This window comes from Nomascus leucogenys, chromosome 4 (assembly GCF_006542625.1).
Source record: "Nomascus leucogenys isolate Asia chromosome 4, Asia_NLE_v1, whole genome shotgun sequence".
In the NCBI taxonomy this organism is placed as follows: Eukaryota; Metazoa; Chordata; class Mammalia; order Primates; family Hylobatidae; genus Nomascus; species Nomascus leucogenys.
The window spans coordinates 148,301,497-148,328,393 of record NC_044384.1 but is presented as its reverse complement, the minus strand read 5'-3'; the positions used below and the strand labels follow the sequence as shown (position 1 = coordinate 148,328,393).

Genomic DNA, 26,897 nt, shown 5'->3' with positions numbered 1-26,897 from the left:
AGGATACATTTCCATACTGTGCCTGGGCATGCATCTCCTAATCGTGTCCATGTTCCTGAAGGCGAGCTTCCACCCAGGCATCTTCCCAGAAGTCCCTGAGTCAGCGGTCCTCTTCGCAGAGAGCCTCCAGCCAGACGTCCCTGGGAGGAACCATCTGCAGAGTCTGTGCAAAGCGAGTGAGCACGCAGGAAGAGGAGGAGCAGGAGAACAGAAGCAGGTGAGCACATGGCTTCCCTGACTCCACTTGTGCCCTGCGTGGGGTCGCAGTGGAGGGACAGTGGGGTGGGGAGGGAAGAGCGACCTTAGCTAAGAGGCAAGATCAAGGAACACAGGCCATGCCAGCGGCGAGAGGGAGAATGCTGCTGTTTCCCAATCAGCTGCTTCTCTTTGCCATCATTATCTTGATTAATCTGAATAAGAAAACTACTGGGCACAAGCTTCCCACCATTTTGCAGAAGAGAGCATTGCTGTTCAGAGCGCTCATGCCACCGTCCAGGGTTCCATGTCTCACGCACGTCCCAGCCGGGCTTAGAGCTCCGGGGTCTGCGTCTTCTAAGCCGAGCTCAGCCCCTTTCCACACAGGGCAGGATAAGCACACTTGAAAACATCAAGACCTAGCAGTGTGAGATTAATTCTGAATTTCCACTCGCAACCTCTGCAGCTATGCAGGAACAGCCGTGGAGGGTTGCCGATTCAAGCAAGGTCAACTTCCTGAGTGGGAGCCAGGGTTTTAAACAGTTGTCGTGTGGAAACTGAAGAGTTGGGAAGGGATTCTATAAATTGTCATGCTTTACATTTCAACAGAGGCAACTCATGGGGTGAAATGTCATAGGAACGGGACGGATTAATAAAAATGCCAGTCTTAAAATTATTTCCAGATGACGGAGAAGCAGGTGGTGATATTGCTTTGATCTTTTCAGGACGAAGTGAACAGTTAAATGTTCGCAGATGCCTTGTTTTATACCTGCTATATTTCTTCCCTCAACTCCCCTGCTACTTCTGGGAATTTTCTCTACATCTACAAAGCACTTAAAACCTGAAGGCAAGATGAGATTTGAGTAAACATCTTTCATCTTGAAAGTTTCAGAATGATGAAGTCATCTGTTGAATATAAACAATGTATAGCCAGGAAGATTAACGAAGGTTAACCTTTATTTTAAAAAAAAAAAGGATTATTTTTAAATGTCATAGGATAATTTTGCCATGTAAATGAGTTCTAGTGTAAAGTGAAGATTTCTTTTGAGAAAGAATCTCTCTGAAATGTAGATGTTAACACAATCCAGATTTTTATGTATGGGATTAAAGGGTTCTTCAACCTATATTTAGGTTTTCGGGGCTACAATAGAGTACTTGAGCTTATCATTTTATTTTTATCATTTAAACATTGATGTGACCTGGAACATATTGCATAAACTTCCTATCGCTGAATTTCCCTGCAGTAAAACGGTAACAGTGAGTGGCTTACTGTGATTCATATGGTTTTGGCAGCAATGATTTTCATGACAGCCTTGGCTGTTGGAAATTGTCCTGAAATACATCGGGCTATGCTCTTGCGATACCAAATCTGACCCAAAGAAGGGATTTGAATGACTGGTGATGGGTTATGTTCTCACTGCACCTCTGATGCTCACGTTAAATGCCAGTCTGTCTTGTACGTAGTAGAGATGGGAGATGAAGGCCAGGGGCTGTCCCAGCTTTGTGTGGAGCACACGGCTCACGCTCTCCATGAGATTTTCTTCAGCAGCCCCCCCAGTGTTGTATTCTCCTAACCCACGTGCATGTCTTCCATGGGGAAGATCGTTTTGAAATGAGTTCTTTGCTCCTTTAAAGGTAAACATAAGCCGTGCGGATCTCAGTGAGTTGGGCAAGCTCTAATTGAGATTTACTGTGTAGCCTGCTCTATTACCGTCATGCGGAAGGGCCCAGGAGGGATGCGTGAGGCCCATGCTGAGTGATGTGAGCAGCTCCGTGGATTCCAGCCCTTGTTAGAATTCACCACTCTCAGGGGCTGCAAGCATCATCACAAGCATGTGTTTATCCCTGACCTCCCAGCGTGGATATTAGTTTAAAGCACTGGACAAGTTGGTCCTCTGCAAAAGATGAAACTGTGGACTCACTGATGTGAGTTACTGCTGATGTCCCTGTGTAAAATAAGTACTGAAGAGACATCGGCGCTCTGAAGGCACTCAACACATCCTTCTGAAAGATATGAACCCGGATCTCTGAAGGCACTCAACACATCCTTCTGGAAGATATGACCCATTGGAAATATCCCTCTGACATCTTCCTTCAGTCCCAGTGAAAAATGGGCCTCCCCGAATCTTGCAAGCCACCTGTCCTGTGGCTTGTCATTTACAATCAGTGCATGACAAATGACGTTACTCTGCACACGTGGGCTGAAGTCACGGTCAACTGATCATCAGCCGGCAGAAATATTTCCTCAGTGTCCTGACTTGGGCTTGGGTGTGAGAGGAATTCTAGACCAATTAGTTATTCTGAATCATAGAGGGTTAGAGGATAGTGGTGCTGTTGACCTGAGGCTCTTGTAACTCAAACGTAAAGAGCCCATAGAAATGTAAACGGTGTCATGAGAGGACATCTGAACCTTTAAACTCATCACAGCGCTGCGTGGCACAGACCAAGCTTTGTCTTCTTGATCCCTGCAATTCACTGGGATTCACTCCCCATAAGAAGCCTTGTTCCCTGCAGGACATCTGACGCCATCGTTCGTTTCTTGAACACATATTCCTAGAACTCCTCCTGGCACCTGGCACCTGGATACTGGGGAACGAAGTACCTGGATACTGGGGGAACGAAGTACCCGGATACTGGGGGAACCAAGTACCCGGATACTGGGGGAACCAAGTACCCGGATACTGGGGGGACCGAAGTACCCGGATACTGGGGGGACCAAGTACCCGGATACTGGGGGACCAAGTACCCGATACTGGGGGACCGAAGTACCCGGATACTGGGGGGACCAAGTACCCGGATACTGGGGGGACCAAGTACCCGGATACTGGGGGACCGAAGTACCCGGATACTGGGGGGACCAAGTACCCGGATACTGGGGGGACGAAGTACCCGGATACTGGGGGGACCAAGTACCCGGATACTGGGGGGACCAAGTACCCGGATACTGGAGGGACCGAAGTACCCGATACTGGGGGGACCAAGTACCCGGATACTGGGGGGACCAAGTACCCGGATACTGGAGGGACCGAAGTACCCGGATACTGGGGGACCAAGTACCCGGATACTGGGGGGACTGAAGTACCCGGATACTGGGGGGACCAAGTACCCGGATACTGGAGGGACCGAAGTACCCGGATACTGGGGGGACCGAAGTACCCGGATACTGGGGGGACCAAGTACCCGGATACTGGGGGGACCGAAGTACCCGGATAGTGGGGGAACGAAGTACCCGGATACTGGAGGGACCGAAGTACCCGGATACTGGGGGGACCAAGTACCGGATACTGGGGGAACGAAGAGGGCATTTTCCTGCTTGGTTGGGATTCAGAGTCCCAGGACAGGGCTGCTGTCATTCAACATGCACATGCATGTGCTTACAGTGGTGGCATGTGCTCTGCAGGAGGATGAGGACGTATGAAAGAGACCCGCAGGGCTGTGATTTGAGGGTGGCCCCAGGGGAGAGTCTCTGAGGGACAGACCCCTGTGCTGAAAGCAGTAGGAGCAGAAGCCAGCCCATTAGGGTTGGGAGGAATCTACCCCAGGCAGAGGGCGTGCAGAATGGCTGAGGCCCAAAGAGACTGTTCCCTAAACATTGCAGGGAAAGGCTGTGTGTCTGGTCGGAGCGGGGCAGGGAGGTGCGAGGTGAGATCCCCGATTCCTAAGGAGGTAAATCCACATTCCTTTCACGGTTAGATTTTAGGGTTCCTCCAGCCTCGTTTCTGTACGAAGAGGCTGCAGACTTTTCTGCAATTCTGACCCAAATGCCTAACACCAGGCCTTAGTCTTATTTGCTGCTGGGGAAGCGCTGGTCCATCGGAGCTGTGTGGGGTTCTGGAAGCACCTCGGACGGAGGCCCTGCACCCTGGGTCTCGGACAGGCCTTACCGCTAACCTGCATAGGGTCTCAGCTCTCCCCATGTCTCTGGACAGACGTGACGCTACGGTCCCCTCCAGCTCTGATACCAGGACTTTCTGTGCGATGTGGCCCTGGCCGAGCAGCCTCTTTGGTGGCTCACAGAGTACCGCAGGCGGCGCTCCGGCTCGGCCAGCTTTCCGTCCACCGCCTCCTTCCCAGGCCATCTGTGCAGCTTCCTGTCCCTGCCACTCGGGAACGAACCTCCCCCAGCCTAACTTAGAATACTGAGTATTTATGAGGCATCTTCAGCGTACTGAAGCTGGGGAATACAGAGGTGAGAAGTAGCCAATCCTTTCTCCTGGGAAGGATAAAATGTATGCAAATTACGATCATAAAGGCCCTAAGAGAAATAAAAGGAGGTCTGGCGTTCAAGGCAGAGGGGAGAGGATTAGGATTGGCTCCACGGGAGAGATGGCATCTGAGATGGGCATTGGAGGAAGGATAGAGTTTTGATTGAAAGGGATGGCAGTGAGACGTTTCTCACAAGTGGGATAGAATCCCAAGAGGGCAGAACAGCGAGAGTCCTAATTTCGGTGGGACCTTGGGAACGCGGTGGTGAGGGAGGGAGATGAGGCTGAAAGAGCTGCCGCAGGGTTTCCAGAGCATCTCAGAGCATGGAGGCAGCCCGGGCCTGGCCGTGTTGGGGTGCAATTTGTGGGGTTCACAAAATGGCATGTGAGCTGCGAGGATGTGGACATTTCTGAGTCCCTAAGGATTGAAGATGCTGAATCCTTTATTTAATCCTTTATTTATTATTATTATTTTTAGCGTTCAGACATTTCTTATCTGTATATTTTTTAACTCAAAATATTTTAATTCAGTCTTAAAATCACTCAGAAACTGCATCATTCTCAGGAAAACAAATGGCTTTTATTTGCTTCCCTGCAGAGGAAAACCCACACATGGGGAGTTCACCATTTTCCTAAATTTTCAAATCATGGAACTGACTTCAAAAGCACCCCTAGCCCAGCAGCACCTAAGAGTTTTGAGTCTCAGACCTGGGAAAGCATCAAGCCGTTTGTCTGATAAATCCACAGAAGTTCCCTGATTTCCCGAGTTGCCCTGTCTTTACTGAGCACCTGCTGCATGTGAGTTTCTGTGCACACGAAGATGAGTGACAGTGTCTCTGTTTTTAAGAGACTCAGGTTAACTTCCCGATTCTCTGAGTGGGTGCCTGTTGTCTTGTGCTGCTCACAGCAATTCTCCAAAACATCTCTTAGGGCCTCCAAGCGGTTGCAATTGTGTACTCTCAGTGGTGAAAGAAAGTAGGGGCAGGGACTTCTGTATTTTTTTATTAATAAATCACATACATGTTCTTCTTTACAACTTCATCATGCATGGCATTCACACACCAAAATATACTCTTGAAGATAGATGCAAATGAGCAGAAGTAGCATTTCTCCTGTTCTCTTCTTGAATGCACTGAAGGAAACCCCAGGGAGAGAATGGGCCTGCCCTTTCCAGCCTTCAGGGAACATGTGGTTTTATTCGCGACTCCTGAAACTGAGGCTGCTTCTTGGCTCCTGCAGGTACCAATCCCTGGTGGCCGCCTATGGCGAGGCCAAGCGACAGCGCTTCCTCAGCGAGCTGGCCCACTTGGAGGAGGACGTCCACCTGGCACGCTCCCAGGCCCGCGACAAGCTGGACAAATACGCCATTCAGCAGATGGTAGGAGGGTCTCAGGGTGGCTGGTTATCTGGGATTCGTGGACTAGATCTTAGCTTGTCTGCATGGTGCTCCAGGGGCCGAGGGCGGAGCGTGGCTTGCTGCCTGGGAAGCTGACCATCCTTGCTTCTCGGGGCAGATGGAGGACAAGCTGGCCTGGGAGAGACACACATTCGAAGAGCGGATAAGCAGGGCTCCTGAGATCCTGGTGCGGCTGCGATCCCACACCGTCTGGGAGAGGATGTCTGTGAAACTCTGCTTCGCCGTACAAGGATTTCCCACGCCCGTGGTGCAGTGGTGAGGGGCTGTGTTCCCAGGGGGTTAAGAAATCCCTTCTGCGTGTTCTTTAAGAAAGAACCCAGTTAAGGAGACAAACGCCGCTGAGCCTGTGCTGGAGGTCACTTACCTTGAAACTCTATGCAGAAATATGTTTATAGAATCTCTGAACATCCACTTTAACTAATATGCAAATATTTTTATTTTCATGACATTGAGTCAACAGATTTTTCAGAGGGTTTTTTTTTTTTTTTTGAGATGGGGTCTCGCTCTGTTGCCCAGGCTGGAGTCTGATGGTGTGATCTCGGCTCACTGCAACCTCCACTTCCCTAGTTTAAGTGATTCTCCTGCTTCAGCCTCCTGAGTAGCTGGGACCACAGGTGTACGCCACTACGCCTGGCTAATTTTTGTATTTTTAGCAGAGATGGGGTTTCACCATGTTGGCCAGGCTGATCTCAAACTCCTGACCTGAAGTGATCCACCTGCCTCGGCCTCCCAAAGTGCTGGGGTGACAGGCATGAGCCACGCACCTGACCAGAGGTTGTTATTTAAAAGTCAGTACCCTGAAATGAGCATGGCTGTTGTCCTGTTTGCAAGGGCACGTGTGTGATTGCTGACTGTACACAAAGCTGGAGAGGCTGCTTTTCAATATGGAAAACTCCTAAGTGGAAAGCGTAAACTGTAAAGTTTTGGGACTGCAAGGCTGCAGTTAATCAAGCTGTGATAATTGAAGAATTACATCTTTAAGCCCTCAAGACCCTTTTTGTATCAACATATATTGCTAAAGTTACACATACATCTATGTGCATTTATACATGAGGTTGGGACTCTGAGCCATGGACCAGGTGCATCCTGGCTTATGTTGATACATGTATCAGCATGTATTGCTAAAAATATACATATATCTATGTGCATTTATATGTGGGGTTGGGACTCTGAGCCATAGATCAGGCACATCCTGACTGATGTTGATACATGTATCAACATATATTGCTAAAGTAATACCTTATATCTATGTGCATTTATATGTGGGGTTGGGACTCTGAGCCACAGACCAGGTGCATCGTGGCTGATGGCTGGATCCTGAGGTTCTTTGGAAGGCAGGCTTGGGAGGCTGAGGCTTGCCTGCTCTTGATGCGGAGGTGCTGGGGTGGATGTGGTCCTGCCTCCTGGATGGAGCCATGAAGCCAGCTTCCTTTCACCAGGGTCAGTGCCTTAGGTCCCGCAGAACTCCCTGAGACACTAGCTACCCTGCAGCTTAAGTAGGTGGCTCGGGGACCCAGCACCCTAGTGTTTCTTATGCAATGACAAGTCCTGATTCCCAATGAAGGTCAGGCAGGTGTTGGATCTGCCAGGTGGGGAATCCCCTGAGAGTCTGAACGAGGCAAGCGCTGCTCTCGCCTTAGAAATCAAAACCAGTGGCCGGGCACGGTGGCTCACGGTTGTAATCCCAGCACTTTGGGAGGCCGAGGCGGGCGGATCACGAGGTCAGGAGATCGAGACCACAGTGAAACCCCGTCTCTACTAAAAAAAAATGCAAAAAAAAATTAGCCGGGCGTGGTGGCGGGCGCCTGTAGTCCCAGCTACTCGGAGAGGCTGAGGCAGGAGAATGGCGTGAACCCGGGAGGTGGAGCTTGCAGTGAGCCGAGATTGCGCCACTGCACTCCAGCCTGGGTGACTGGGTGACAGAGCAAGACTCCGTCTCAAAAAAAAAAAAAAAAAAAAAAAAAGAAATCAAAACCAGTGCAAGCTCTGGGCCTCACCCTCAGGGCTCTGTCCTCCTCCCGCCTGAAGCTCTAAGGGAAACCCGCAGAAATGGGCAGCAGCAGGTCAGAGGGGCGCGTGGGAGCTGGGGCAGAATTGCACACACACAAAATACAACTCTGCCTTTAAACTAAAAACATGCCTCCCTCATTTAGGTACAAAGATGGCAGTCTGATTTGCCAGGCGGCTGAACCGGGAAAGTACAGGATTGAGAGCAACTATGGCGTGCACACGCTGGAGATCAACAGGTATGGCTGTGGTGGGGGCTCTGGACACTGGCGTCCAGTCATCAGCATTGCAGACCCCAAAGAAGAAGTCAGATGGGTAACTGGAGGCCAAATCACACCTGTCTGTTTGCACCCCGGATGACTTTAAATAGCATTTATGAGTTAATGGTACTAGTGCTGGAAGCTTCCCTTTGTTTTTCCTTAGTGTCTGGCCAGAGGAATGCAAACTCTGGGAATGAAGACAGTAGATAGTTCAGGGAAAGGTAACGGCATCTGGGTGGAAAGGCTGCCGTGCCGTGCAAGAAACTTTCATTGACACCTCCGGCCAGGTTCGAGTAACACACCCTAAGTTCAGACTCTTCAAAGAATGATAACCTTTATTTTCTTTTATAACAAATCAAAAAAGTATATGAAATGTAGACACATAAAAGAAAAAGAATCATCTATACATCCAACCCCCGGGGTCAGTATGTTGCTGTATAGCTGGCATTTCTTTTTTCCTCACGTGACACACACAGTTTTTGTTTTTGTTTTTGAGGCAGAGTTTCACTCTTTGTTGCCCAGGCTGGAGTGCAATGGCATGGTCTCGGCTCACCGCAACTTCCACTTCCCAGGTTCAAGCGATTCTCCTGCCTCAGCCTCCCGAGTAGTGGGATTACAGGCATGGGCCATGACGCCCAGCTAATTTTGTATTTTTAGTAGAGATGGGGATTCACCATGTTGGTCAGGCTGGTCTCGAACTCCCGACCTCAGGTGATCCACCTGCCTCAGTCTCCCAAAGTGCTGGGATTACAGCCATGAGCCACTGCCCCTGGCCCACACATTTCATTTTTTAAATAAAAGTGAGACCGTGCTGTTCTTTTTCTGTTTCTCCGCATACACGGTTTTTACTTTTCACAAAAGACCCTGACATTACACAAGTCAGCTTTTTTATCAGTAGTATATCGTGGCACCTTCCCACGGCTCTAATGTTAATTTTTCCACTGAACCTGACTGTCTATTATAGAACTTAAGGAGCACATGCTTGTCCAGGAGCCAGAAGGCCACATTTACCGTGTGACTTTGGATAAGCCATTAATGCTTCCTGAAAACAATTATCAAGAGACAGATAGTAACAATTTTATCTTCTCTATAGGACTAACAGAGTTACTGTGAAACTCCAATAAGAAGATGCACGTTTATATATATAACGGGATGTGTGGGGTGTGTGTGCTTGTGTGTGTAGTCAGTTATATCAAATCCCTTCTAGGAAAACATGAGGGATGTTAATATAAATAAGGTAAAAAATAAGTGAGACATTGGAATATATGATTTTATTGGTTTTATTCTGACTAAACTGTAAAGCAGTGAGTGCATCATTGTTAGGCCTCGTTTCTTCAGAGGAAAAGGTGCCCGCTAATTCCCAGAGGGAGCTTGGAGGAGCCCAGGAGGGTGAATGCAAATGTTGATTGATCATCCCTCCCTCTTCTCCCCAGAAGCCTGCTTAGAATGAAAGTCTTGTTTTGTTTGTTTGTTTGTTGTGTTTTTAAAGCTTTTATACATTGGATCCTGTTAAAAAGTTATCCTGACACTTGTTAAGGACATTAAGAAAGACTTCCTTCAAGCGCCACAGGGAGAGATTCTTGCCGTGGGGGAGAGAACCCGGGCTCAGCTCTGAGTACAGCAGGAAAGTGGGAGTGAGACCAAGGAGCAGGGTAGGGTGGATGGGAAATTACTAAGGGGGGATGTGGGTGAGGGGGGTTCCGGCCGAGCCTCCCCAGCAGGGTTCTGGCTGAAGGCAGGCTGGCGCCATCAGACATCCCTGGGGATGGAGGGGTGAGGAGCACGTCCGTTATCGAGGGAGGGGCTTGAGTTCGGCTGAGCTGGTGGGATTCTTACTCTTGAGGGCCCACCAAGCATGGGGCCTGGCTGGGAAGAGGGTTGCAAGGAGCTGTCTCCGGTTTAGTGAGGGAGGGCGTCTCTGTCCCCTCCAGCCTGGTGTTTAGTGAGGGAGGGCGTCTCTGTCCCTCCAGCCGGTGTTTAGTGAGGGAGGGCGTCTCTGTCCCCTCCAGCCTGGTGTTTAGTGAGGGAGGGCGTCTCTGCCCCCTCCAGCCTGGTGTATAGTGAGGGAGGGCGTCTCTGTCCCCTCCAGCCCGGTGTTTAGTGAGGGAGGGCGTCTCTGTCCCCTCCAGCCTGGTGTTTAGTGGTTTAGTGAGGGAGGGCGTCTCTGTCCCCTCCAGCCTGGTGTATAGTGAGGGAGGGCGTCTGTGTCCCCTCCAGCCTGGTGTATAGTGAGGGAGGGCATCTTTGTCCCCTCCAGCCTGGTGGTTAGTAAGGGACTAGTCTTTGTCCCCGTCCAGCCCGGTAGAAAGTTGGGCTCTGCCTGGCTTCTCTCCCTCTGCCTGGCTCCTCTCCCTCTGCCTGGCTCCTGCCCTGTGCCCTCCGCCAGCATCCTCACCAACTCTTCCTCTTCCTGCCTTCCCTTCCTCCTGTTTCCGACTCTGCCTGGGGCCGTGGCTTCAGCCAGCGCTTCCTGATTCTCATCCTGGTGGCCTGAGCATGGCATCTGCCCGGTGGTGCCCCTCCCTGCATCAGGGGGTCCACCAGCTCTTCTGTGTGTGGGACTCCCTCCTGCCTCCTCCTCCCAGGAGACTGCATGGGGCCTGGGGCCTTTCTCCTGCCGGAGTAGTCCACCCTCTGCAGATTCACTAGAGTTGGTTGTTGAAAGGCAATAATTGAGACTGAAATTTGCGGGGCATCCTACCTCGTTTCTCCAGATGAATCCGGGTTTCTCTAGGAAAGCTCTCCTTCTGGCGGGCTCCTCGGCTCTGCGGACGGAGAGCTTGCTGTGTGCCTGGTGCTGTCCTGGAGGTTCGAGAGGCTTCAGGGGCCAAGATCAGGTTGCCGCCTTCCAGGTCCCACTCTCTGGCATCAGGAGGCAGTTGATGAGTGAAGGACACAGCCAGCCACAGCAGCAGTGCTGGGCGTGGGGAGTGGGCTGTGGCCCGTTGTGGTGTGAAATAGATGCTAGGTGGACCTTCATGGAGATGTCACATGAGCAAGGCTTGAAGGCCAGTAGAGGACCCAGAGCTGTGGAGTGGGTGGGCCCCTGGCACAGAGGCTCTGAGAGGTGCATCGGGGGTCCTGAGCTGGGGGGTTGGCAGGGGACAAGCTGTCACAGGCATAGGCAGTGGCCCTGCAGATCACGGGGACCCTGTGGGCCATTGTAAGGACATTGGCTTTGCTGGAGGGAGGCAGGGAGACCCCAGAGGGCTGAAGGGAGAAGGAAGGATGTGACCTTCCCTCTAGAGGATCACTCTGAGTGCAGACAGGCTGCAGGGCCTGGCAGGCCTGGTGGGAGCCCTTGCCAGAATCCAGGAAGGACCACGGGCCTGGGACTGGGAGGGAGCAGGGGAGTGGGAAGAAGTGGGTGCTCTGGGCAGCTTTGGAGGGTAGAGCCAGCAGGATTTGCTGCTGGGCTGGACTGGGCATTAGTGAAAGAGAGGGGTCCAAGTATTCTCAGAGCTGTGGCTGTCGCAGCGGGGTGAGCCCTGGGGTGGGCAGGGGAGTTGGGCACAGGCCGCACGGGATGCCTCGCCCGGGGCCCTCTCCAGGTTTTTCCGAGAGAAACTTTCTCTCCTTGGATTTCTGAAAGTTGTGGGAGTTTTAATAGACCGTAGGCCGTCATGTCTAGAAAGAGACCACCTGCCTTCATTTTGGACAGCTGTGGGTGTGTGGGGCTGTCTGCTTTCTACCCTGTGTGTGTCGTGACTGTTTAGGGGTAAGTAGGTCGGTCTGAGTTGCAGATCAGCTTCTTCCCAAGCTGTGTTCTGATAATTGTTTTAAAAAGAAAAGAACAATATTCCTTTCTCAAGAATGAAAAACGTCACATTGACACTGGTGTTGGCAACATTTAAACTTTACATTGGGCACCATATGGGCTTCGAATGGAATGGACTAATTTGTGAGATAAAGGTGTTTAATCCGACCCGGAATACCACAACTCAATGATCCCCTAATATGGGTCTCCTCTGATGGACCTGGATTTTGCCTGAATATGCAAATATTTGGGAAACTTGGGAAAAGGAAACTTCCAAGACCAACTTTTCTCTCAGTATTCTTGTTGGTCCTGGGAAGTTCCAAACAAATGAAATGTTAATATTCTTCAGGAAAAGAGCAATGAGATAAACCCACAAATTACAGCTTGTCTCAGCTGTTCATACCAAACTGCTGAGCCACTGGTCATCCGATCTGTGGCCATTTTCAGTGGCGGAATGTGTTGGCACCCCCGTCTTGATTGGCTCAGGAATGAGATTTTCCTTCTGTGGCATGAGTGACATTTATTCCTATGAATACTCCTTGGCCATGGTAGCTGGATTCTTAAAGTGCCGAAAAAGAAGCTCCCCCTTGGTACTATTTGATTTTAAATTTATAATTGACACTGTTTTTTATGCTCATAAGATTTTCTCATGGGACTCATGTTATGAGCCCTCATTCTTCAAAGAATATGATGTTCTCATATTTTTATAAAAGTATTTATAATAGAACAATCTATCTGGTTTTCTACAAGTAACATGCTCACTCCCCATTCATTCCTTGCTGAATGATTTTAGGGTGAAACGTTTCTTGTACTTTATTTTTAGAGCTTGATATTTAAATTTTGATTTAATTAAATTATAAATCCAGCGTCATCACCACTTATAATTTGAGGACATGAGGCCCCAGCTGCCCATGAGAGTTGATATGGCACTTAACCTCATGTCTGCCCATCTTTAAGACAGGACAGAACCAGCTTCTGTCAGGGGGTTGTTTTAGGGGCCTTTAAACAGAGACTCTGGGATGCCAAAGGGCCCCATGGACGTTTGTATAAATTGAGACCAGAGAAGACTCTCTCCGTCTATTCTGGGAACCTGTTCGAACTGGAAATAAAACGCTTGCCTCTCCCTCACTTGCTTGCAAGTTCTCACAGCATGAAGCAAAGGCTGGAATTAGACTAGGGGTGAGCTGAGTGCCTGTGTGGGGCCTCGGGAAGGGGAGGAAGACGGAGGTCCTTTGGAAACTGCCCATGGGCCAAAGCTGTGATTTGCCTCCAAATCCCGAGTGGACACAGGCTAAGCTGAGGAAGTCTCCGTGAGAGTGGCCGCCCGGCTCCGTCCTCTGCCCAGGCCCCCTGCTTCCTGGCCTCGGAGCGGGCAGGGGGCAAACCCCATCAAACCCCATTGTGCACTTACCTCCCTCCCAGGGCAGGTCTGTGCGTTTGTTTATAGTCTACACAGGGACCTGTGTTCCAACACACTTCATACAGTATGAAACACGGGCGAAACAGAAATAGAAAAGGTGAGACAGCGGGGACCATAAACAGAAGGCCTAACTTAACCGTACCCACCCCGGGGGTGACGCAAGCTCCTTAGCGGGGCGCCTCCTGCATGGAGTGGGGCCACCGCCCGTCAGCGGGTCGGGATCTTTGCTCCGGTGACGGGTTTCTTTCCAGAAGGAAGGAGAGCGCTCTCTTCGGAATCAATGCGGAATCAGTGAGGAATCAATGCTCACCAGCCCATGTGTTGTGCAGTCGCTGCGGGAGGCGAAGTGGATGGAGGGCTTCTTCCCCCAGCGGCTTCTGCCTCTGAGCACCAAGTGCTAATTAGTAACTTGACGGGCTAATCAGTGCTAATGCGCGAGGCTGCACTCCCCTGGGATCTTAATGCCTGGAGTCAATTGAAAAGCAAGCTCCATGCCCTTTGGGAGAGGCTGCTGCCTGGCGAGGGGGGCCGTGGCCTGGGGAACACATCCCCCTCCTCCTTCTCCTCTCCTGGCACCAGTGATCCTGTTTCCTCCATTCTTAGACAAGTTTTATCCGCTTCCTGTACCCCTCCCAGCTATCCCCTGCCAAGGAGCTGTGAAACAGCAATTCATTGCAGTTCTCAAAAGACTTACAAATTGTGTTGCTTTATAGGACTATGAGGGCAAGGAGGGATTTCCGTGCAGGAGAGGCCAGAAGGAATCATCTTTGAACTTTTGGTTCAGGAATTCAGCTATTATCTCTTAGTTACTAATATATAAGATTAACATTATATGATAAAACCACAAACTGTTTTCAAATACATTGTTTTATTTAATCATGAAAGTCACCCTAATCAAGTGTGGGTGCTCAATACATGTATTCTAGGAGTCTAAAACACCCACGACGTGTTTATTATAAAGTCAGTAAATAAGAATGATTGGGCTGGTTTCATGAAAGCACTGGTTTGGAAGGAGAATTTGAGGCTGGCAGCTGCAGGTGTGTAAGAGCCTTGCCAGGTCAGGCATGGTGGCTCACGCCTGTAATCCCAGCACGTTGGGAGGCTGAGGCAGGTGAATCATGAGGTCAGGAGTTCAAGACTAGCATGACCAACATGGTGAAACCCCATCTCTACTAAAAATACAAAAAATTAGCTGGGTGTGGTGGTGCGCACCTGTAATCCCAGCTACTCGGGAGGCTGAGGCAGGAGAATTGCTTGAATGTGGGAAGCGGAGTTTTTAGTGAGCCAAGATCACACCACTGCACTTCAGCCTGGGTGACAGTGCGAGACTCCGTCTCAACAAAAAAGAGCCTGGCAACTATTTTTGCCCTGGATTTTCTTATCATTGCCCAATGTTTCTTATTCTCTATTCTTCTTATTGCCCAATATTGAAAAAAATCCTGAATCCAAGACAAGTAGTTGCAGATGAAAACATTTTTACCTTTAAATCTCAGAATGTTATCCAATTACACAGAGGTAGCAGGAGAAGCCCTGCCTGAGGCCTTGGTATCCATGAGTTAAGTGGCTGCATGAGGTTCATGTGGGGCTTCGATGCCTGACAGGTGTGTGATGAGCTGAGTCTACGCTGACACCACAGTTTAAAAACGGCTAAAACACATGGAAGAAGAAATGTGCAGCACGTGGGGGAGGTTCGAGTTGACAGCCGTGGGACGCAGTGTGAACGCCGTTGATGTTACTGAACAGGCAGCAGCAGGGTTTTCGAGGGGACTGGCTGGAGCCCTGTCCATGTATCCCACACTCCCGCTCCTCGAGGACAAGGGTGGGTCAAGGCATTCACCCCTCCTCACTCAGGAACTGGTCATGACAGTGACTTGCTGGGCTTGGGGACAGCCCGTGCCCAGGTCCAGCCGGGTCACATCCCGTGAGTCCTGCCCTGGTCCAGTAGGGTCATGTCTGGTGGTTCCTGCATGGGAACTGCCTGTGCACCTGCTCTGTGCTTCTCTGGTTTATGGCTCCCTCCTTGAGACTCTGAGTCCACCTGGCTTGTGCATTCACAGGACAGGCTCCAGGTTAGCAGATTCCGATCAAGCAGATTTTACAGACTGCCTTGCTTACCTGCATATACCCTGGCATCCAAATGCTTCCAGCGGTGCCTGTGGGACGCTGTCGCCCTTGTTTCTCTCATCTGTTGTGCTATTGCTAGTGGGGGTGGGATTGTTGTAGAGGAAGGGTTAGGACGAATCCCAAAAGAAGAATATCTTTGGGTTTGGAGAATGCATTTATGAAAACATAACAGTTTTATTATTTAGAGGAAGTAACATGAGCACAAAGTAAACAAACAAAATGCGGCAATGCCCACGGGTCCTGCAGAGAAGCAGCTCTTCCTTCCACTCCGGACCCCAGTCCCAGGCATGTTCTGAGAGGCAGCCACACGTTGTGCTCCCTGTGGGAATGTGTATGCAAGTATTATGTGTGAATTATATGGGTAGATTGGCACAGGCTGTTAATGCTTAGCATTGGAGAAAGCCTCTACTTACGGGATTTTTATGTGTTTTTCACACACTGTTACTTTGTGCCTGGGGACATGGCTGTACCTGTGGTGAATCTGGAAATTGCCTAGCAGCGTAGCTTCTAATGAGTTCAGGTTGGAATTGTAGCTTTGCTGATGGCTTTGTAGTTCAGCTTGTATTCCTCCAAGATGAACTAGAAGATAATGTTCTTGGTTTGAAAATCTACCCGGACTGGGCTCTGGTGTGTGATCTGTCCCCTGAGCAGCGGCGGTTAGGGAGGCCAGATGGCTTTCTCTGACATATTGAAACTGGATTTGAACTTCTGGAGGAGGGGAAAGAATTCTCAGTAGATAGCCCAGGTCTCGGACACGTTCTTTCCCTTTTGTTGGAGAAATGGAAATTTTTGGTCTAAGAAAATATTTTCAGTTCCTAGTGGAACAGAGAAAAAAATAAAATTACTAATGACTTTGCAGGAATGGATTTTGTCTCCTGAGGCACTGGCTTCTTAATGCATTTGAAAAGTCAGACTTGAGTAACTCTTGCTTTTCTGAAAAGTGGGGACTTTTTGTGTTGTTTCTTTCCCAGATTAAGATTCTGCTCAGGTGTCCATGGCTTGGAAAGGAGCTACCAGAAAGAATGCGATTTTGGAGTCACGTGGACCTTGTTTCCCTAGCTTCTTACCTTACTGTCTCGATTGCTCACCATCCTAGTGGGATAGTGACGTCTATTTTCGAGGCTACTTGAGGATGAACATGAAAATGCTGATGTAAAGTGACCTGAGGAGGCCTTGGTGTTGAGTAAAAGCTCAGCTGATCTTAGCGCCTCTTCCTTACTCCCTCTTGTCTCTGTTCCCTGGGGAAGCTGGTGGGAAGACAGTTCAAAGCCAAGAGAAGAAGCTTTAGCTTTAGTACCATAGATATGGGGAAGCAGAAGACCCACTCCCACAGGGACTTGGATTGTGTGAGCCTGGGGTCTCTGGCTATTCCTAAGTCAAGTTTTTTTTCCCAGGGATAAACACACATCAGTGTCTCAGGTGGAGTCCAACTCAGACATTTCAATACACTCTTGAGTGGGTGATTCATGTCTGGGGATCATCTTACTTTGGGATTCTGGACATAGCCTGTTATTAGCATGGGAATCCTACTGGGGAGCCGGGTAGGGTTGTAGAATCTGCCTTTGGAACAGGGAGTTTGTCACTTAGGAGTTAATCGGTCTCTGTTTGCATCTTGGAACCCTTTGTGTGTGCCGGGCACAAGCTGTGTTGAGGGCTTTGATGGGTTCTCAGTGGATTCATCCCGGTATTCTCATCCCAGGGGCATTAAAGGATGGAGAGCATCCCACGTGCAGCTCTGCAATGCCTGTGCACACCAGGCGAAGAGCATCCAGGGTACAGCGCTTCAATGCCCGTGTGCACCAGGCAGAGAGCATTCTGGGGGCAGCTCTTCAATCCCCGTGTACACCAGGCAGACAGCATTCCAGGCACAGCTCTTCAATGCCCGTGTGCACCAGGCAGAGAGCATCCCGGGGGCAGCTCTTCAATGCCCGTGCGCACCAGGCGGAGAGAATCCCGGGCACAGCTCTTCAATGCCCGTGTGCACCAGGCACAGAGCATCCTGGGCACGGCTCTTCAATGCCCGTGTGCACCAGGCACAGAGCATCCTGGGCACGGCTCTTCAATGCCCGTGTGCACCAGGTGGAGAGCATCCCAGGCGCAGCTCTTCAATGCCCATGTGTACCAGGCAGAGGGCATCCTGGGCACAGCTCTTCAATGCCCATGTGCACCAGGTGGAAAGCATCCCAGGTGCAGCTCTTCATGCGCATGTGCACCAGGCGGAGAGCATCCTGGGCACAGCTCTTCAATGCCCGTGTGCACCAGGCAGAGGGCATCCTGGGCACAGCTCTTCAATGCCCATGTGCACCAGGTGGAAAGCATCCCAGGTGCAGCTCTTCAATGCGCATGTGCACCAGGCGGAGAGCATCCTGGGCACAGCTGTTCAATGCCCATGTGCACCAGGCAGAGGGCATCCTGGGCACAGCTCTTCAATGCCCATGTGCAGCAGGTGGAGAGCATCCCAGGTGCAGCTCTTCAATGCCCATGTGTACCAGGCAGAGGGCATCCTGGGCACAGCTCTTCAATGCCCATGTGCACCAGGTGGAGAGCATCCCAGGTGCAGCTCTTCAATGCCCATGTGTACCAGGTGGAGAGCATCCCAGGTGCAGCTCTTCAATGCCCATGTGTACCAGGCAGAGGGCATCCTAGGCACAGCTCTTCAATGCCCATGTGCACCAGGTGGAGAGCATCCCAGGTGCAGCTCTTCAATGCCCATGTGCACCAGGTGGAGAGCATCCCAGGTGCAGCTCTTCAATGCCCATGTGTACCAGGCGGAGAGCATCCTGGGCACAGCTCTTCAATGCTCATGTGCACCACGATCACCTGGGAGAGTGGAGCAAAGCTCAAGCTCCCAGACTACCTTAGAACCGGCATGGGATGGACTGCCCCATGGGAACGACTCCCTGCATGGGAATGGCTCCCACATGGAATGGACCCCCCGCCATGGTTCAGGGCCTCCCTGAAGCAGCACTCTGCCTTCTCCTCTGGCAGCATCCTGGCTCCTACACGGAGTGGGTCCACGGCTCTCCCATGCAGGCTCTGTATCACCCCATCAAGTGGTTGTGCTGGAGCTTGAAGTCATGGGAGGCTGTCCATTGACAAGATGAAACCCTGCATTCTGTAGAGGTAGAAAAAATAGGACCAGAATGGAATAGAGACTTCTCCTTGAGAACGAACAGGGGATTTTCAGGAGTGCCAGTACCTTTTTATTCTTAAGACCAAAGCTGCACCATCATCTGGGATCAGGCCTTCATCTGTGTCTATAATTAATACCGAGTGCTGCCTCACCTTTCCAAGGACAGAGCTGGCATTGTTCTTGCACAAATCACTCATGAACAAATAACCCATGCCATGTGATTTGCTTTCGAGGAATGCTTTTGTGCAATTCCGGTCACTGACTTTTACACAGCGGTCCTGCAGACTTTCTCTTGTTTTCTCTCTCCAAGGGCAGACTTTGACGACAGCGCGACATACTCAGCAGTGGCCACCAATGCCCACGGACAAGTGTCCACCAACGCAGCGGTGGTGGTGAGAAGTGAGTGCTGGGTGGGCTTTCACGGGGCACGTCCCGCCTCCTTTTCCCTTTCTCTGCTGCACTCACTTCTCTGTCTTGCAGGGTTCCGGGGAGACGAGGAACCATTCCGTTCAGTGGGACTCCCGATTGGATGTAAGTGGGTTTTCGTTTCTTTTCTGTGTGGTGAAATGTTTAGTGACCTAGCAGAGAATTTGAAAACATGGTTTCCTAAGGGCCAAATCTTTTTTTTTTTTTTTTTTTTTTGAGACGGAGTCTCGGTCTGTCACTCAGGCTGGAGTGCAGTGGTGCCACCTCGGCTCACTGCAAGCTCCGCCTCCTGGGTTCACACCTAAGGGCTAAATCTTTTTTACAAAAATCATATTTTGGAAAACTCCTCCAAGTTTATCCTGGCCAGTGTTAGCGTGCTGACAATTTGTTCTCGTGTTACTCTATGGCTAGGTGGTATTTTTAGACTGGTGAAAACATCACTTGGAGAGACTTTACATTTTTGAACTGGAAAAAAAGAGACACATCTAAATTCTTGACCTGAATGCATCATGTTGCCGTTTCATGCTTAAGGAGACGTTTTTTTCTCCAAAAGTCTCTTGGTTCTTGTAACAAATGACGTCAGGTCAAAATGAGGGCAATGCAGCAGGCTTTGGCCCAGAGACCTGCCCCAGGCCTAGGACCTGCCCTGGCCCTGTAATGAGGCGAAGCCCTCTCTGGCCTGGGCTGGCTTCCCCCTAGCAGTCCCGTGGTGCTGGGTGACCCATGTTGGGTGAGGTGAGGAGGTCCCCATGAGGGTATCTGGAGGACGGGGACATGATGGATGCACTTTCAATGCAGCTTGTTTATGGCTTGGGAGTGAGTTTTAGAATTGACCTGAACTTCCCAGGAAGGAACCACACATTCCGATGGAAGCACTGATTTTACTGTAATGCGAGGCTTAGATGCTCCGGGCCACGTGCTGGGAGTGGAGAGTTGACCGAAGTGAGGATGGAGGATGGAGCCTCCTGGCAACTGCTGGTCGCTGTGGGCGTGGCCTGTGCTTGCGATTTCTGTGTGACTTTTTTTGTTGGGCTACATCCAACACTCGGTGAGTCCCCAGGACCACCAAAGGGCAGGCAGGGACCAGGCCAAGGTGAGCCTGGGGAGGCCGGGAGATTTGGGCGTCTGTGTGTAGTTCTGGCCCTCAGGACAGCACAGAGTCTGTGTAGAGAGTTGCCCCAGGCACTGATGAGCTGGGCAGGTCCTGGCAGTCACCTGGTCCCATCCCGGGGTTTCTTCTATCTATTAACATTTTATCTTTCTAAATAAGAACCGTGGCGCAGTTACAGCATAGATCACCATGGAAGAATGCTCTTGTGTTCACCACCTGTGTTTGACAGAGGGAAATATCTTGCTATTTTTGCTTCAGTTGTTTTTCGTCGAAGTCAAATTTACATAACACAACATTAACCATTGTACATAACACAACGTTAATCATTGTACAGTGTACAGTTCAGGGTAGCTTCAATTATTTTTCAAGAACTGAAACAATGACAGAGATGATGGAAGCACCCAATGCTGCTGCTGCCCGTCTCCCACACGGTCCTGGCGTTGGCAGTAGCTTTTTAAATTTTTTATTTTTATTTATTTATTTATTTTTGAGACAGGGTCTCACTCGGTCACCCAGGCTGGAGTGCAGTGGTGCGATCTTGGCTCACTGCAACCTTGATCTTCTGGCTCAAGGAATCCTTTTGCTTCAACCTCCCAAATAGCTGGGACTACAGCCATGTGTCACCAAACCTGGCCTCTTTTTTTTTTTTTTTTTTTTTGTATTTCATAGAGATGTGGTTGGTCTTAAACTCCTGGGCTCAAGTGATCCTCCTGCCTTGGCCTCCCAAAGTGCTGGGATTACAGGCATGAGCCACCGTACCCGGCCTGCAGCTGTTGTATAAACTTCCTTACGTGCATATATCTGTAAACCATACAGTTTTTTTTGGTTTTAAAAATTCAGTATAGATTTTTTCCTGACATGTATGTACTTCTCCCCCTACCACACATATTTTTGAAATTTAACCAGGCTGACGCTTCTGGATCTAGTTACTTCATTTGGGTGAACTCTAAACTCTGTGGATGCAAATACCACTGTTTGTTTTGAAGAGGGGGCAGCCGTGGCCTCCAAGTCCATGTGACTTGTCAGAAGCCACAGTCTGGGGTGGAGGTTGGACTTAAACCTTTAGTCTTCACACACGGTCAGGTTCTCAACCCTGCCTCTAACGACACCACAAAGTCGACTTTGTGACATTTAATTCTTCAGCAGTGGCTTGTCTCAGCTCCGGCTGCTGGAACAACATGCCATGGCGGGGGCAGTTTACGGACAACAAAGACTTATCCTCTCTGCTCTGGAGGCGGAAGCCTGACACTCAGGAGGCATGGCTTCTGGTGAGGAGCCTCCTCCTGGGTTGCTGATGGCGCACCTGCTCACGGCGTCCTTACATGGAAGGGAGGAAGGTCTGGCCTCTTCCTGCTCTTCCAAGGGCGCTCATCCCCCTCTGAGGTCCCACTCTCATGATCTCATCCCACCCTCATGGCCTCCCAAAGGCCCCACCTCCTTACACTGTCCCAGTGAGGGTCAGGGATTCAACACTGGAATTCTGGGGGGACACAGACATTCCATCTGGAGCGTCGACCTGGCTATGGGTGTTCCATTCTGTGGGGCGGTGACAAACAAGTGCTTTTGCGGTGACGGCCTGAGTGTGTCTGCTGTCAAAGATGCTCTCTGCCCTAATGGCGTGAACCCGGGAGGCAGAGCTTGCAGTGAGCCAAGATCACGCCACTGCACTCCAGCCTGGGCAACAGAACGAGACTCCATCCCCCCATCCCCCCTCCAAAAAAAAAAAAAAGAAAGAAGCTCTCCGCCCGTCGACCCTGAAGCCTCCGTCGTTTCATGCTCTCTGCCCTTCGGCCCTGAAAGCCTCCATTGTTTCTGTGCAGTGCCCCTGTCATCGGTGATTCCGTACACGCACTTCGACGTCCAGTTTTTGGAGAAGTTTGGGGTCACTTTCAGGAGGGAAGGTGAGACTGTCACTCTCAAGTGCACCATGTTGGTGACGCCGGACCTGAAGCGGGTGCAGCCACGTGCCGAGTGGTACCGTGACGGTGAGTAGGACACGGCCCAGACCCGGGCACACACCAGGAGGCTTTTGGATAGAAATGTCCTTTAAATGTGGGTGTCATTGTGGCTTTTGTCTCTACCACTGGGTCAGCTCCAGACAGCCAAACAATTTGAGGGACTGTAGAGAACTTGGTGGCCCACCATTGACCTTGAACTTCATCCGGGAGAATCCTGGAGACAGAGACCCCACATCTAGAGCAGCCACTTAGAGACTGGTCACACGTACAATGACAGAAAGAATGATTTCGTGCTATTTAGATTCAGTTTAATACACGTTACTGCATGGAAGGGACTGGTTAGCAGCTTGTGTACTATCTCTAGACAGGAATGCTACCTTAGTCGTATTGAGATCCTTTTCTTCCTTCCATCCAGTCATTTTGTTTTTAGAGTTTGATGATATGGAAGGGCTATGCTGGGTTCTTTGGAGATGTGACAGTAGCCCCTTCAGATGCATGCCCCTGTGATGCCCCACGGGCTGCAGGAAGCTGGTTGGGGCAGTGGCTGCCCAGCAGAGAAGCAGCGAGCCCCCAGGTGAACCCAGTTTACCTGAGGACAAAGCTTGCAGCCGCTGGCAGCATGTCCCACCTTTACCCAGTCAAGTGGCAGCCTGTGTTCTGGGCTGTGGGTGCTCCGTTCGCGCATGTGCTTCCATGAAGTGCAGCTGTTGGAATTTTACCAGGTGGAGGCTCGACCGTCCTGTCCCGCTCTGAGACAGCGCTAGTGTCCTCGAGGCTTTCTTTGCCTGCTGGGGTGATTTCAGATGCAAACCTTCCGTGTTAACGCTTTTTCAGACGTGCTGTTGAAAGAGTCCAAGTGGACGAAGATGTTCTTTGGAGAAGGCCAGGCCTCCCTGTCCTTCAGCCACCTGAACAAGGACGATGAGGGCCTGTACACCCTGCGCATCGTGTCTCGGGGTGGCGTCAGCGACCACAGTGCCTTCCTGTTTGTCAGAGGTGTGGCAGCAGGATTGTCAGGGTGCAGACCTTGTGTGTGCCTGGGGAGGGGAGGCGGCCCTGGGAGGAGGGAGGCGGCCCTGGGAGGAGGGAGGCGCTGGGAAAAGGAGTCTGGAGGGTGTGAGACCACTTTACTCCTTGGAGACCCCAGTGCGGCACTGATTTTCCTTCAGTGCACAGGCATGCCAGGTGCTTCCTGCCGATGAGCAGACAGAAGAATCGGGACACAATCCAGAATAGACCAGAATCATCATTTTTTGTCTCTCTAATCGTTCATATACTCATTAGCATTTGAAAAATGATTCCCAAGAGTGAGTGCACCAGATTTACTCATTCTCAGGGTATGTAGCCCGAGGATAAAGAGGGGCACAGTGTTGGAGTCCCAGGGAAGAGCTTCCTTAGTCTCCTGCCAGCGACTCATTCCCTCTGGACTTTGGCTTAAGAGAGACAGACGTGATGATGACAGCCAGTGCTGTGACCTCCACCACCCACTTCAGTGCAGCTCACGCTTAAGACACTTGTGGCCACGACAGCCATCATCACCGGAAGCTTTATGTCAGGCAGCGTGCTGGGGTCCTACACGGATTTCCTCTTCATGACAGACTCACTGTGGAAGCTTCACTCATTCCGTTTTATGAAAAGAAAGACAACATTTGTGATATACATACATATATATTTATAAAATGCCTATTGTATGCAGCCTATAGGTGTGCATGTATGTGTCTATACTTACATAGACATCCATGTATATATAAGCTAGAATTCTTACAATAATAGCAAAAGGAAATACTGTTCTCAGTTTTCCAGAGGAATCCACGGAGGCTCAGAGGCAGGAGAAATGTCTGTAGGGTGGAGAAGCTGGGATTTAAATTTTGTTGGAGCCTGGAGCCTGAGTTCCTGCGATAATGTTGTAGTGTTTTTGGCATCATGTGACTGGGCAGAAGGGGCCCACCTACCCCCCATTTTTGTCATTTTGTTTTGTTTTTGAGATGGAGTCTCACTCTGTCACCCAGGCTGGAGCGCAGTGGTGTGATCTCGGCTCGCTGCAACCTCCGCCTCCTGGGTTCAAGTGATTCTCCTGCCTCAGCCTCCTGAGTAGCTGGGATTACAGGCATGCACCACCATGGCCTGCTAATTTTTGTATTTTTAGTCGAGACAGGATTTCACCATGTTGGCCAGGCTGGTCTCGAACTCTTGACCATAAGTGATCGGCCCCCCTCGGCCTCCCAAGTGTTGGGATTACAGGCGTGAGCCATCGCGCCCGGCCCCACCTATGCTTTTATCAGTGCCTGTTTCACTCCCCTCCTGCTTCTGCCCTGGGCTCCACCTCAGCAGCCTCTGGGTTTAGGGGCAGCCTCCTTGCTGAGGCACAGCTGATCTACAAGGAAGGTGTCAGAGCGGTCCTGCGCCATGTGGCTGCTGCTGCTCTCCGGGTCCCCGGGCTCCCGGCTCCATCCCGATCAGCTGGGCATCCTTATCTACTGCCCAGGTTCTCACCTTCCCACCTGCCTCCAGCTCCAGTGGGGTGCAGGACGCATCTATACATCTTCATGATTATTTTTTCCATTGCATCTGTTAGATCAGAGCTTAAAGGAAGGACTGTATCATTAAAGAATATTTCATCTGAAAAGAGAGGAAATGTCAAGCAAACGTATCTCAGCCTCCTCCCTTCCCACACGATAGCCTAAGCTTGCGCGTCTGTGAGGTTAGACACTTGCACCAAGTTTCACTGCTGTTATTAGGCGGGTGGTAAATGTCCCTTCCATCCTCTGCATGTGCCTGCTGGTATGACACTCTGCCCCATGAAAAGGCAATAAATGCAGCACGGCTCAAATCGCCTTGCTCACTCAGCACCAGCAACGGGAAGAAAATAAGTCGAGGGTGGGGGGAGTTGAACCATTTTCGTTGCTTTCTGAGGCTTTTGAATGTGAGAGGAAACGATTTGGCTCAATGTCAGGAAAACTTCAGCTTTTAATACCCTGAGGATATGTGAGCAGGAAACTGGATAGTGCTTACACTGCTAAGGATGCGTCACAGGACAGCCAGGGCTACTGAATAAATACACAGTTTAGATAAGAAGATGAACATTCAGTGTATTAACTTTCTAAGTTGCTCTGTTGGTTTTCTTGCAGCTGTAATTAAACCTAATTGCTATAGGGTCATCAATGGACTGAGAAACGAATGATAGAATATTGTCCCAAACATTTGCTCAAAGTTGGCGAAAAGAGTAAATCACCCAATTTCCTAAGGATTTTGAAATAGAAGAGTATCTCGGGTGATATTTCTCAGGTGTTAGAAATGCCGAATTGTTGTCACTGTTACGTCCGCACATTTTTGCCAACGTGCCGTTATGCAACACAGCAGGAGCAAGAGAAGATGAACTGTAACTCGGGATCTAATGACGAAAAATTGTAGACTTGAGTGTTTTATCGAGGATTCTATGTTTTGAAGCTTTTTAATTCATAAATAATCTTATAGTTCTTGTCACCAACCCACCAGAGTAAGAAATATTCTAGTACTTTGAACATGAGGATTAAACAGTGGATCAAATCAAGGGGATAGAATTGGAGCTTGCAGGAGCTGTCAAGAGGCTTTGCAGTGATCCCAGCCTTTAAATGACAGGCGTGTGCCTTTTCTCTCCCTGCCCGAAGATGCTGACCCGCTGGTCACAGGGGCCCCCGGCGCACCCATGGACTTGCAGTGCCATGACGCCAACCGCGACTACGTCATCGTGACCTGGAAGCCGCCCAACACCACCACCGAGAGCCCCGTCATGGGCTATTTTGTGGACCGGTGAGCGTCTCGCATTCTCCCGGGGATGGGAACTTGCCGCACGGAATCTTACCATGGACGATATATTGAGAAATCTTTCTCAACACAGGTTGACGTTCCCATTTTTTGATTGGCTCTAGGTACATGGCTAATCGGTGGTGTAAGGTCCTATTTAGGTAATTGGTAAATACAGCCAAGTAGGCTGAGCTCAGCATAACCACGGTGGGTTTCTTTTTGTCGAAAGTAGGGCCTCGTTTGCCTGTTGCACACCCAGTGACCGATCCCACCAACGTCTTCAGGCTCACTCTGAGCTCCGCGCTGAGGTTCTGCTGAGGTCCAGGCTGTGCCCTGTACCAGAGAGGGCCCTGGCTTTAGCAGAATTAAGGTTTGGAAGTGTCCTTCCCTCTTGAGCGACAAAGTGGTGCGAAGAATGCCAGCTCATTTCTACCAAAGTTCTTTCCTTTTCTCTACTGAGGAATAAGGTGTTCTTCTTGTTTCCAAGTGAAAAATCTTGAGCTTCGAAATATTGGAGTTTGTGTTTGAGCTGATAACTTACATTTAGGTCATCATTGGAGCCAGTGGAGTTTGAACTCTTTGACTTCCCCTAATGGGGACAGTGCTCGGAGCCTGGGAAGTGTACTGAGCAGAGCCAGTGGGTTTACTGGATGTGCAATTTATGCCCTAAATACAAATTCCAGTTCTTGGAGTAAATTATAGTTGAAGAAAATGAATTTAGAAATTAGACAGAGTATGAGGGTGGTTCTGGCTGGGCATGTGGCTCACACCAGTAATCCCAGCACTTTTGGAGGCCAAGGTGGGCGGATCACGAGTTCAGGAGATCAAGAGCATGCCGGCCCACATGGTGAAACCGTGTCTCTACTAAAAATACAAAAATTAGCTGGGTGTGGTGGCGTATGCTTATAATCCCAGCTACTTGGGAGGCTGAGGCAGGAGAATCTCTTGAACCGGGGAGGTGGAGATTGCAGTCAGCCAAGATTGTGCCACTGCACTTCGGCCTGGTGACAGAGTGAGACTCCATCAAAAAAACAAAAACAAAAATGAAACAAAACAAAAAAGGATGGTTCCTGGTAGAAATGCAAAATTTTATATGTGTAT

General features: G+C 50.2%; 1 protein-coding gene across 1 annotated transcript in view; it reads left to right on the top strand.

The window, feature by feature from the left end:
- MYOM2 (myomesin 2) overlaps positions 1-26,897 on the top strand; it is a 175,667-nt gene that overhangs the window by 80,126 nt on the left and 68,644 nt on the right. Inside the window, exons 3-11 of the mRNA XM_030812416.1 lie at positions 62-217; positions 5,640-5,778; positions 5,915-6,072; positions 7,971-8,063; positions 18,829-18,917; positions 18,999-19,049; positions 21,876-22,040; positions 22,848-23,009; positions 25,661-25,802. Coding sequence (XP_030668276.1) covers positions 62-217; positions 5,640-5,778; positions 5,915-6,072; positions 7,971-8,063; positions 18,829-18,917; positions 18,999-19,049; positions 21,876-22,040; positions 22,848-23,009; positions 25,661-25,802 — 1,155 coding nt within the window. The remainder of the gene's footprint in view (positions 1-61; positions 218-5,639; positions 5,779-5,914; positions 6,073-7,970; positions 8,064-18,828; positions 18,918-18,998; positions 19,050-21,875; positions 22,041-22,847; positions 23,010-25,660; positions 25,803-26,897) is intronic.